The following is a 13,386-nucleotide window of genomic DNA, read 5'->3' on the forward strand; positions in this document are numbered from 1 at the left end:
GCAGGCAGCCCTCTGATGGCATCCTACCTCTGGGTGTCGTTTGCCCTTCTCAGGAGCCTCACCAGAAACACAAATGGGAAAATCCAAATAAAGAGGCAGGTGAACCCCCAAAAAGAAAGGAGGGACTTGCTGCAGATGGCCTTGCTGAAAATTGAACAGCTGGAAGGTATACTTGCATTCTTTTGCCCGTCACTACCCCCTTTTCCATTCCTTCCCGTGTACAGTAGTTGATCCCTACTGTCAAGACATGGACATGCTCTCATGGACATCCAATGAGGATTTTTCTGAGCAGAAGGATGAGATGTAGATCAGCCATGCTAGACCCATCTGGTGTCGATGCTAAGATAGTTCAGGGAGCTCACAACAGTCTGATTCAGGACAGAGCCCCTCATCACTATGCACCATTTCACACACTGCTCTAGTCAAGAGTACAGCTACAGGCTGCTGAAGTGGCTGCCCCCATGGCAAACCCCTCCTTTAGAAGGGTGTCACCCACTATACCCCCGTCACCTCATTTCCTCGAGGAGCTTCAGATGTGCTGGGCTGATCAGCATGCTTTCACCCACCATAGCAGGAACAGCAGCTCTCCCCAGATGGAGCTTTGAGAGATGAAGCTTGTTGCCTTAGCTCCCTCTGTTGTATCACTGATGAATTGTTGACATGGGCATATGACAAAGCACAGCAGCACACATGGAGTGCCTTGGGTATTCACCGTCCATGCTCATGCTTACCCAGGCCCAGTTGTTGCAGCGACAGTGCATGTGTGACCTGCATGTCACAGCTCTTCAAGCTTTTGCCCTAATGACCAGAGCTAGGTAGGCTGACGTCCATCCTAATTGGAGCTCGCCCCCCTGTCCAATCTTTTAAGGGGGACCCTGAGGAAACTATTTCTGGTTATATTAAATTTAGCTAGCCAGCTAGTTTGGTTTCATGAGGTGACGTTATCAATAACGTTAGCTAGCTAATTTGCTTTCATAAGGACGTCATAGTTGTCATAGTTTATAATGCTTATAAACGTCATAGTTTTATCTTAACTTAAAAATTAAATAATAATTGGATAAGTCTGCATCCTTACCTTAGCTATCGATAGTTGATATACTAAATTAGCTAGATTATAAAAATTCAGTCTCCCAAAATGAGCGTGTAACATGGAGGTAGCTATGCTAACAAACAACAATGTGTGGAAAGTGGGAGCACAGTGTCTAATTGACAGTTCTCATTACCACACCCAGACGGTTTGGGTGAACCTTTATAGTGGGAAATTTAGGCTATGAAAAATATGTTTTAAAATACTTTTAAATGACTGAATAATAAATAACATTATGCAAATTTGTTTTGTTGTTGCCTAAAGACAACAACTGACAAGTGTCACATTCAACCACCATGTTACTCCTTTAAACATCCTTCTTTGGACCCACCATCATAAGTAGCAACTTACCATTCGTTTATAAGAAAACACTGGGTGCACAGTGTTCATTGTACTGTGAAATTATAAGAGTGACAAGCAAGGGTATGCATTTCTAAATGTGTGTTGAAAAGACAAACAAAAAAATGTACACAGATTTAAGATCCAAAATTATTTTAATTCCCATAATGATAAAAATAATTCAATGAATTCTGTAAACCATTGCATAAATGCTATAGTGTAAAAAATTTGAACAAGTGTTAACAATTTAACAATACACTACAAGTAAATGATTATGCATTATAAATAATACAATCTAATTTATTTCTACAGAGAAAAAGCCATTCAGGTGTTCAATTTTTTTCTAGACACTCAGCTATTCCATGTAAAGGCTTTGATAAATTAAACACAGGAAAATTCCCATAATATGTAATTAAGGTCATATGTTGACATCACATACACAAATTAATATACTAACAGTAATATTCCTAATAATATTTAGACACTAATTAGAATAAGCTATTCTATTTAATAATACATACCAAAATAAGCGATATGTTGTTTCTTAATAAAGGTCTAGCCCAATTAAAATACTAAGCAAATAAATCTATGAAATGCAACTAAGTATGTAAGAACTAAACGACTAATTCTAGTTAACTGTAAAACCCTGAGAAAATAAACTTTTTCCTTTTTGTCCCCCACTATCAATAGGTTAATAAATACACAAACTCGAAAATGGCATTTTGTTAAATTCTTATACATTAACCTTTAAAGAATTTGAACAGTATAGCCAGCTCATAAAACTAAATGCTACATAAGAAACTCAAAATGTTCTTGAACTTATTCCAGTGGCCAATATCCAATTTTGGATGGTACATTCAATATCTTGGGTTTCCACATTAAACAACTAAAGCAACCCCTGAATATGGAGGAATACAGAACAGTGGTTCCAGAAATTTGGACCTTATTTAAAGTAGGGATAATCACTCTGGTCTTAGAGCACAACAATCTTGCAGGTTTTTCAGTTATTTTTAATCCAACACTCACAACTGGGGAGAAGATTGTGGTTTTAAAAGCCAATTAAGCTTAATTGAAGGTAAGCGTCTGGTTATAAAGAAAGCCTGCATATACTGGGAACCTCTAGGACAGCAGAAAGTAGACCCGATTTAAGGTTTTCCTGAAAAACATCTGCTTTGATAGGTAATGCTGCCAATCAATTAATTAATGCCTGGACATTTGAATAAATGCAAACAGAGCTTTATATATAACATCCATAAGAGATTGCATAAATATATTCAGATCCAATAATTACAATATTAATACAAAAAGAAAATATTTTTGTGGATGAAACAAGATTATCCACACCCAAATAATGAAATGTCACCTGCATACAACAATTTACAAGCTTTACTCTGTGCTTTTCTTCAGTGCCAGTTGCCTGTTTGCATGTTGAGTGCGTTCAACAGTGTGGCCAATGCACAAAAATTAGTAAGGAGGAATTGATTTCTCTTGTTGATAAGGAAATGGGTGAACCTATGGCAGACACAGACAGTGAACGATTTTAATGCCTCATCAGCAAGCACCTAGAAGGTTTGTCAGGCTTTTGAGGTCCTTGAAGCTTCAGACTCCATTTCAAAGTAATTTGTCAACCCTTTCCCCTTAGATACATCAAAAGCCAGCATTTTGGGGGGCAAATATTCGATACAAACTAAACCGAATCCCTAATTCAACATAACAGTAATGTAGTGGTGCAATTTGAACACCAAATTAGTGTAGTTTCTTTTGGTAACAGTTAAAATTATGGAAAAATTGACTGATCAACTAGCCCCATACTTTCAGTAAGTTCTCAGTTGAAAACAACTGGTAGACTATATTGCTTGTGCATGCAGTTTACCGAAGAGCAGCCACTGTTGTTCCTTGCATCCCAGTAAATGTTGCAAATTTTTGTAACCAAAGATGAACATCTCGATCTCTAGTTCAAGGAATATCGCTTTAAAAACTAGGCATTTTGTGTGCAACTAGCACAGTTGTTCTGTAGAGATTGAGATATTACTGATGAAGCATTCTAAGAACACATATGTGCCAGTTTAGAAAGAAAGTGGCACTGCTGGCAAACGGGCAGTTGTAATAGCACTGTAGAAGGCATAAACGGGGGGGAAACCTTCAATGTAGCATTATAAAGACCAAAGAAATCCATAAAAAAAGAGGCACAAATAACACTTAGGGACATGTATTATAAGGTGTGTGTGTGTGTGTGCGTGTGCGTGCATGTGTGTGCGCGCTTGCGCTTTTGGAGGGGCCCTTCCGTAAAGCCTACATTCCCGAAGAGTGCACCATTGTGAGGTGGTGCAGGATAAAGCCAAGGAGAGAACTACAGCTGCCACAATGTACACAGAAACTCCACCTGTCTGTATCTGCCACAGATGTTATATGCCAATCAAGTAAATGCACAGGTCAATGTGCACACTACTTCTCAAGGGAGTAACAATTTAGTAATGATAATCCAGTCAGATTAAAACCAGAGAGCACCTTACAGTCTAATATACTTCACAGCATTGCAGTGCACAGTTTGCAACACTGAGTTAGTGGCTGACCAGTAATTTACAATTCAGCAAAAAAAGAAAAAACATAAAAAATAATTCATGCATATGGCCACTGTAAAATATTTCATTAATTTCCCCACTTTCCTTCAATATAGACTACTGCTGTTCAAAAATCATGTTTTAAGTTTGTGCAAGTTCAATGTTAAACCACAATTCTCTTTAACCATAAAATGTTTTTGTGGTTGTAATAGTCCCCATAAATACACAATTTAAACAAAGCATTAGATTTGGTCATTTCTGAAAATCTGGTCTATAAGCCATTTATCGTGTAGAACGTTAGAAATAACAATGCAGTAATAATAAAAAAGCAAAATATCACAGAATATTGTAAAACAGTAAATTCTTTGGCAAAACTACAAAACATGGGCAAGCAGTCCATTAATATTGTCAGCGGTCACCTCACCCCCCTTCATTCAAAATGTCAAACCATACATTATAGGGAATAACTATGCCTTAGCTATAAAATTTGTAACCTTTCTAATATAGCCTGAATATAACACTGGCTACAGCACTGATTTATTTAAACATACAACGACATTCACCAACAAACCCCTGCACACACATTTCTTTATCCCCTCCAACATTGTTTTTTCTAAATAAGTGAAGAATTCTTGAAAGATATTTAACAAGGGCCAAATCTGCATCGTGTCCCATCATCTGACTGAGATGACATCATGACTGAGTTGCACATATTCTGGCAAATTTTCCTAATATAAGAGACACATTTAATGACTTCCAACAAAAAACCTATTAAGGCATCTTATTAATAAAGCTTATTTTTGGGGAAAATAAACTAGTTGACATGGCTAACCTTTTATTCTTTAGGTTGACAAATTTGTCATACTGCACAAAATTGAATGATCAGATCAAAATAAGTCAACAAAAACACATTCCAAAAATCTATTAATTACACGCATACAAATGACCTCTAGAGAGACCATCAAATGTATTCATATCATGTCATATAAAGAAAGGGACATCTGCCAATGCAAACTGTACATTTCTGGACACACACTTGAAAACTTGAAAACAAGGACTGGTTTTTACTGTAAGTCGGAGGGGTTAGGGGTATATATTCTAGTAACCACCTTTCAAAACCTTTAACATATTTAAATTCCTGTGTCACCTAATTAGGCAACAGTATCACATCCTGTTACTCTGGCCAATATCTATTTTATCCCTGATTTCCACCTTAATTGCACGTTATGGCAAAGGTTTTCTGCAAAGTCGCGCTCAAAGTTTCTTTCTCCTGAACACCCATTGCTGTAAATATTAAAGGACTAAGAGCACAAAGGACATGAACACAAATACATTGTGAACACAGTAGTAGGTCATTTCAATTTGTTTAACCTAAACACGTCATACATAACACGATTTACAGATTTAATACCGCACTTCTGTGAAGACATTACAGAACCAAATCATTTTTACTCCATTACAAAAAGTGTGCCAGTTTTTTCCTTTTAAAATATTTACATTAATGATTTCCGTCTTGATTGCATACTCCTACCCCGCAATTAGCTTCTAAACACTTTGTAAGGATACTGTAATGGCATCAGAATTCACCCAGAAGCACCACTGCCCACTTTGTGAGAGGAGGACAGTAATCTGAAGTCTGACATCAGGGCAACAGCATTTATAAAACCTATGATCTCTTACCATTACGGTCTATTCCATTGTGAACTTCAATCAGAGGCCAATGCAATGCAGATTCCTGCTAACAATGGAGGAATATTTTCCAGAACTTTGTGTAGCCCTTTGGCCACCCGCACCATTTGCTGTTTCTAAAATACAGTCTTCATTTCGAATAAATGATTAAGATTTTCTAAGGCAAGGCACTTGGGAGTGAATGGATGAACGTCACATATTTTAACCAATACTTGCAAGAGGCTATGGGCCTAAACACAGAGTACCTCAACAGTTTTGTGAAATTGACAGAAAGATCTGCATCCTCCAACATAACATATGGGAAGAAAATAAAATACAGAAAATGGCAACTGATTTCCCAAATGCTTTAGCGTATGTGCCTTTGTGATAAGTACAATAGCTGGTTATACTTGTAATGACTATGTTTTTTGATTTGAAAATGTCCAAAAAAAAAAAACTCCTAAGCAAGTTAAGCCATAGCTATTAATGTATATGATTTGTTTGTATTACAATATAATAACTATACTGTGATTTCAATTATAAATTGAATATGAAACATTCTATTTCACAGTACACAAAAGCTTCACACAATAGCATATTTTAGAAAAAGATTTAAAAAAACTACAAGCAGCTTAAAGCAATTTTCTAAAGTAACATTTAACAGATTCCAGGTAGACAAAGTGCTTTTTAAAGAAATTAATCTTCAAGAGACTAGTAGCAATAATGGTGTTTGACTGATGCATTTAATTGTACCATTATTTAGAGTGGAGAACTACCATAAGACATACACTGAAATGAATGGCATTTAAACATTTAAATCCATTATTCAAGAAGCAGTCTTTTTGTCAAATTACCAGATATCAATCTATGTATCAGTGAATCACCATTAACTGGTTTAGAATAAAACTATCAATTAAATCACTACATGAAATACTGAAAATAAAGCAATGTCTAAACGGTTAGCATAATACATTATAGTTCAAAATCCAGAAGTAGTACCTTGAATAGTTCTAAATCACCATTTCAGTATTTTTGTCTTGCAGTAAGGACATTCCATTTTGCCAGGTACACAGTTCTCACAAAGTACATAATGTTGACAAGGCTGCAGGACAATGGAACGATCATGCTTTTGGCAAACTATACATTTCTTTGACTGAAGCTGATATATTACCTGTGTGTTGAAAAAAAAGCACAAAAGCATTAGTATCCATCATGCCTCAAAAGGGAAATATTAAAAAGCACAGCATGCATGCAATTTGGCCAGTTACGCAGTGATGCACTTGAAGTCACACTGATTCACCAGAAATATAAAACAGTTCTAAAGTGTTTCGCATCTGTTCTTCAGGGATATTTTAAAGGTACAATAGGTAAGATTTTTGTGTTAAAACATTGTGACAAGACCACTGTCAAACCCTTCCTATCATTGAAAAAGGCTCACTGACATGATGACTCACCCTCTGCCTGTGTTTATAGTTCAAAATATACAGTTGACCAAAACATTGTATAGCTGTACAATAATTGGGGTTGGGGGGGGGGGGGTTTGAGGGCACTGTGGTTTGAGGGCGTTTGTTGCCGCAATTCCTCTCTTGACCGTTAGAAGCCCGAAATTACCTATTGTACCTTTAAGCGCTAAAGCGGCTAATGTTTGCGTCGGCCGTGCTTACCGTGTCTATGAGCTCTAGGTCAGCGCGCAGCTGGGACTGGATGGAGAGCAGCTTTGGCAGGGGCAGGTGGTCCAGCTCCCCGTAGCTGCGCAGCAGCGGCGTGCCGGGGGAACGGCACACCATGTCCAGGTTCTCCTGGAGCCTCTTCAGCTGCCGCTCCGCATCCTCGTGCTTCTGCGCCGCCAGCTGTCGCTCCGCCTCGGCCGACTTGGCCTGCTCCTTCGCCTCCTGGGCGTCTTTCTGCCAGGCGTCGCACGCCTGCCACAGCCGGGACACTCGCTCTGTTACAGCGTACTTCACGTGGGGATGCTACATGAGGATAAGCTACGGGGCTGGTAGCAGAAATGCCCTCACCTGCTCTTTAGGATAAGCTAAGGGGTTGATACAGTAGCAGAAATGCTTTGACCTGCACATTAGCTAAGGGGTTGATCGCAGAAATGCCCTGACCTACACATTAGGATAAGCTAAGGGGCTGATACAGTAGCAGAAATGCTGACCTGCACATTAGGAAAAAGCTAAGGAGCAGATACAGTAGCTGAAATGCCCTGACTTGCACATTAGGATAAGTTAAGGGGCAGATACAGTAGCAGAAATGCCCTGACCTGCACATTAGCTAAGGGGTTAATAGCAGAAATACCCTGACCTGCACATTAGGATAAGCTAAGGAGCAGATACAGTAGCAGAAATGCCCTGACCTGCTTCACCTGCTGCCAGGCGTCCTCCCACTGTTTGATCTTCCTCTTGGCCTCGTCCAGCTCCCTGCGCAGCCGGGGCAGGTCAGCGCTGCTGGGGCTCACCGTGGTGACGCTGCTGAACACCGGCGACGGGCTGGGAGAGAAACTCCCGCTCACAAAATCCCAGATGCTGCCACCAGCTCCTCCATTCAGACCTGCTGAGAGACCACATACACACTACTTTTATACACTGCTGAGAGACCACATACACACTACTTTTATACACTGCTGAGAGACCACAAACACTACTTTTATACACTGCTGAGAGACCACAAACACACTGCTTTTTCACCTGCTGAGAGACCACATACTCTGCTTTATCACCTGCTGAGAGACAACATACACAGCTTTATCACCTGCTGAGAGACCACATACACACTGCTTTTACACCTGCTGAGACCACAAACACACTGCTTTTGCACCTGCCGAGACCACATACACACTGCTTGATCACCTGCTGAGAGACCACAAACACACTGCTTTTACACCTGCTGAGACCACAAACACACTGCTTTTACACCTGCCGAGACCACAAACACACTGCTTTATCACCTGCTGAGAGACCATATACACACTGCTTTTACACCTGCTGAGAGACCACAAACACACTGCTTTATCACCTGCTGAGACCACAAACGAACTGCTTTATCACCTGCTGAGAGACCACATACACACTGCTTTATCACCTGCTGAGAGACCACATACACACTGCTTTTACACCTGCTGAGAGACCACAAACACACTGCTTTTAATACAGCTGCCCGTGATCCCAAACAGCACAGGAGCCCCCACAGTAGACCTGGTAATGACCTCAGCAAACGCTCACAGCCCACAATTCCCGGATGTTCATGTGATCGGCGGGCTGCTCGTCGCACCTTACCTAGAGCATTCTGGGAGGACACGGAGGTTCCCAGGAGGCTGTGCTCCGTCTTGGCGGGAGGTGCCTGGGGCTGGGTTTGCTGGGGCACCATGCCGGACAGGAGGGACTGGGAGAAAGACTGGGACAGGGAGCTGAGAGGAGAGGCTGACAGGGAGGAGGAGGAGTGCAGCGAGGACGAGCGCGCCAGAGAGCCGGGGATGTTGACCGGGGCTGAACTGCCCAACAGCCTCTGACCTGCGGAGACAACCAGGCAGAAACATCAGGCATACTGCACACTGCAAGTGTGAACAACGCTGTCAGCGTTCAGGCCGAGCTGAAAACATTTTGACCGCACGCACAAAAAAGTGGAATGTCTACTGCTCTCCATCAGGAAATGCTGTGTAAAGGATTCAATAAAAACGTTATTTCATGAAGAATACTCAATGATATATACATTGAAAATAAAATAGAAACATCATTCATGAAACCGTTTAAAACCCAATTAAAATCCCGGACAAATACCCAACCACCTTAAAATGCCATTATCTTTAAAACTATGTGCAGTACAGAGATGGTTCAAAGCTTAAAATTATGAGCACGTTCATACCAAATAACCAATTCCCTATGATCCTACTGGAGTCTCACCAAATATGGGGCGGCCTGTAGTGTAGTGGTTAAGGTAAATGACTGGGACACACAAGGTCGGTGGTTGTAATCCCGGTGTAGCCACAATAAAGATCCGCACAGCAGTTGGGCCCTTGAGCAAGGCCCTTAACCCTGCACTGCTCCAGGGGAGGATTGTCTCCTGCTTAGTCTATTTAACTGTATGTCGCTCTGGATAAGAGTGTCTGCCAAATGCCAATAATGTAATGTAACCAAGTAAAATAAACATACAGGGCATATTTACTTAGTTGCTTATTGATAAAGATGCCACTTCTTGCATTTGAAATTGTATTCACAAATACAGAAATCCTCGTTTTCAGGTGCTCCTAAAAAGGCACTGTGTTCAATGAAAAATAATACATGGATATTTCCTAGCCGACATACAAAGACTGGATTCATTAATTTTGGTTCTCAGGGAAATTTGTTTACCTAAATCCCAGTAGAGAAGGATTAGCGGCTGTTTGTTGCAGACATTTTTTGGATTATAAAATATTGTAATCATCAACGCAGGATGTCAATTTCATTCGTTTGGGGGGGCTGTCTTGTCATTCCTTTTGTAACCTTTAGTGGTTTTACAGATTGAGACAGACTCCTCGCACTTTGATGAAAAAAGCCGCAAGCTCTACATCAGTACACTGGTTATAGTGCTGCACCTTGAAGCAATGACCGATAAGAGCTATCATTTAAGACTGTCATTTCTCGATTCTGACATCTACTTTCATGGCCATTGGGCTTAAAAACAACACGTTTCCATCAGGTTCCACGGGTTTGGAATTAAGCAATGTTCAGCTGTAAATATGACCACATATCTATTTTTGAGGACTATACTTTCCATTTTTGAATAATGAATCACCTCAAGAAATATGGCATTCCCCCAGCTCCTGGCTAAAATTAGTCTTGTGTTTTTAGCCTGTATCATCTGTCACATAGAACATCATCATGACCTGTCAAATTACAGGATTCAAATGTTGATCAACACATAAGCAACCATTTAGGGAAAAAAATAGAATGGTAGGATTCTGGTCTAGAATGTCAGGATAAAAGCACAGTATCACACAACCAAATTTCAGTAACTAAAAAAATAACTAAAGAAGCTCAAAATGTATAATTATCATATATTTAATTAAAAGAAGAGAAATTTTACTTAATTTAATCTGAATAAAGTATTATTCGGGAGAGCTTTTTGTAGTAGTGACTCTTATACCGTAGTGATTCACAGCCTGCTGCAACTTTGTGATTCTACCAAAGCGCCCATTTGCAGCTGCTGTAGTTTCTAGTTTAAAGCTCATCTGACAATAATTTAAAGCTGATTTCACCCATTTGCTCATTCAAAATGGCGGATGGATAGAGATAAACGCCTGTTCTGAGTTGCAGCTTCATTACTTACAATGATCACATTTCAACATGCCTCCCACTGGGAGAGCTGCAAGAATGGACTTTCATCACATGGAGCAAACAGAAACAAGTGAAGTCAAATCAATACATAAACAAGTAATTTTGCATTATGGTGACAGCTTATGGTGCAAATCGCAGATGCCTTGAAATTTCAGGATTGTTTTTATTCAACCATTTTTAGTGAAATCTAATCTGTGTTTAAAGCAGTGAGCGACACTACTAATACAGTAGAATTCCAGTTCTAGCCTGTTTCCCCCCATGGGCATGCCCTGGAGCAAAATTACATTTTCCAGTGTATGCAGTGAGGACTCTCCGAATATGCCCGATAAACAGGTGTGCAAGACGGATCTGAACACCTGCTTACAAATTGTATGCAAGTTTGACTTTGCAAAAGACTGACAGATTTGAGCAGGTGTGTAAATCTTAGTCTGCAGAGCCCACTCTGACGTTTAACTGCTACACTGGATGTGGCCAGGGTCCATGCGCACCAATACAATCAAGTAAAGATAATCTATGACCAGCATTTAAAATGTAACCAATAAAAAGAAAAATCAAACCAGTAGAAATTAATATAAAACAACAGAAGGAAAGAAAAAAATAAAGAAAATCCTTTGAGGCCTTCTCGGCTGAAAACTGTAAAAGCTCACTTGATAAATCGATGTCGCCGTTTTCCTGTTCTTCAAATTCTTTATCAAGAGAAGCTACATTGACATCACAAAAACTCAGGTCAAGTGCAGAGCCTGAAACACAAAAATAAATTCAGTTACATTTCCATGGTTAGATGAATCACAGACCTCCTTTCATATGGGTCTCAGTCTGACTGCAGCTCTGTTTGTCCATGCAGTGCCGCTGCATCTCCTACACCTCCCACAATGCACCAGTGTGAGGAGGTGGAGACCTATCGATCCATGTGTGCTTCAACATGTACAGCAAGAGCAAGAAGCAAGAAATCAGGAGCGATCAAGGGAGCAGACTATACACGTGTCCTTAAACTCTTTCGTACGCCTGAAAGGCCTTCAGACAACGGCGGCATTTACAGCCACATGCTGTTTTATAGCTCTGTTTTTAATGGTCGTGTGTCATTCTGCTTGGTGATGAGCTGAAACAAAGACTCCAACCAGAAGACTGATGAATTCCATGTTAGGAGGCTACGCTCTACACATTTCCCATGAGAGAAAGCTGAAATGAACAGATTAAAGACACTCTAAAAAGACAATCTTTTTGTAGTTATAAAAAACTCAAAGAAAATCGCAGGTATAGAACAGAGATCGAGTAGCACTGGCTCGTAAATGCATTGCCGACCCAAGCAATAGGCTGATTTTGATGCCAGATAAGAGTTTGCCGTTGTTCTCCATAAAGTTCTCCACGTTCTGCGAGCTATCCGACTGAACACTATTGTGAGCCGGTTTAGTGTGCTGTGTCTAGTAACGGTGAGCTTGTGAATATATGGTACAGAAGGAACACATCGCTTTCACCCCAGCTGTCCTGTTAAGAAATATTTACTTTATCAGCAGTAAATGTTATTTACCAGAGAAGGCGTGTACATATCTTTTAAAGCTTTCATGAAGCCACACATTTTATTTTTTTAAAGTGATTGTACAAGGCCTTTAATACAAAAATCAACAGGGTTAGTAACACAGCATGAGATTGCAGTGTGAAAAGACTTGCATGGCCTGTAAAGATAAATGATCAGGAATGTCATGGCAAATTTCCAGAAAGCTCCCATTTGGCCAGGAGTCTTGACTTGGCACTGCCTTTAGTCAGAGGAGGCAATATGAGCACAATCACATTTCAGTGCTCCTATTAAAGCTTGTCCATTTCAACAAAATGCGTTTGCCTTTAAAAACTTTGTGAATCTGAATGTAAACACAATGCTTAATGGAATTCATTATTACAATAGGAATACACAATTAAACTGTGTGAAATATCACAATGCCAATACTCAAGTACCTCAGTTAAATATTGGAAAATGTACCAAAGCAATCATAAAATCCATTCCTGGCATCTACAACCTTGACACAACCTACTCCTCAGTGATTCTGTCAGAAGAAAGAAAAAGAGTGTCCCTACCTCAGCACTGTAAAGTAGGACCAACCATCCAGGTTGCTTGGTGCTGACTCACTGTCAACAGCAGCTTGCTGAGTCTCACACACTTTCACTCGCAGACCCCCTCACATATGCACCAACCCCAGTCATGTGACCACTGCTGCCTAGCAGTGCCAAGAAGCCAAGTGGAGTCTAGGGCAGGGGGACCCGTCTCCAGCCTCCCAGGGCAGCCTACCCTCACCACCACAGGGGGAATTCTGATAGCACTAAATCTCAGGGGTACTACATGTGAACTCAATGTTAAACCTCCTCTTTGTTAAGCATCATTACCTCTTTTCCACTAGTCATAGCTGCTCTGTTAGTGATGTGG

At 40.3% G+C, this 13,386-nt stretch overlaps 1 protein-coding gene across 6 annotated transcripts in view; it reads right to left on the bottom strand.

Annotated features, from left to right (window-relative positions):
- Positions 1-1,562: 1,562 nt before the first annotated feature.
- Positions 1,563-13,386, bottom strand: part of unkl (unk like zinc finger) — a 36,713-nt gene continuing 24,889 nt past the window's right edge. For 3 of the 6 annotated variants that reach the window (XM_061231733.1, XM_061231738.1, XM_061231732.1), the window contains 5 exons: positions 11,618-11,710; positions 8,934-9,167; positions 8,015-8,211; positions 7,320-7,577; positions 1,563-6,826 (listed from right to left, as the gene is read on the bottom strand). In XM_061231733.1, the coding sequence (XP_061087717.1) occupies positions 6,671-6,826; positions 7,320-7,577; positions 8,015-8,211; positions 8,934-9,167; positions 11,618-11,710 (938 nt within the window). In that variant the 3' untranslated portion in view covers positions 1,563-6,670. The remainder of the gene's footprint in view (positions 6,827-7,319; positions 7,578-8,014; positions 8,212-8,933; positions 9,168-11,617; positions 11,711-13,386) is intronic. The other 3 variants (XM_061231735.1, XM_061231736.1, XM_061231737.1) reach the window with 3 other exon arrangements.

The sequence above is a fragment of the Conger conger genome, chromosome 2 (assembly GCF_963514075.1).
Source record: "Conger conger chromosome 2, fConCon1.1, whole genome shotgun sequence".
Classification (NCBI taxonomy): Eukaryota; Metazoa; Chordata; class Actinopteri; order Anguilliformes; family Congridae; genus Conger; species Conger conger.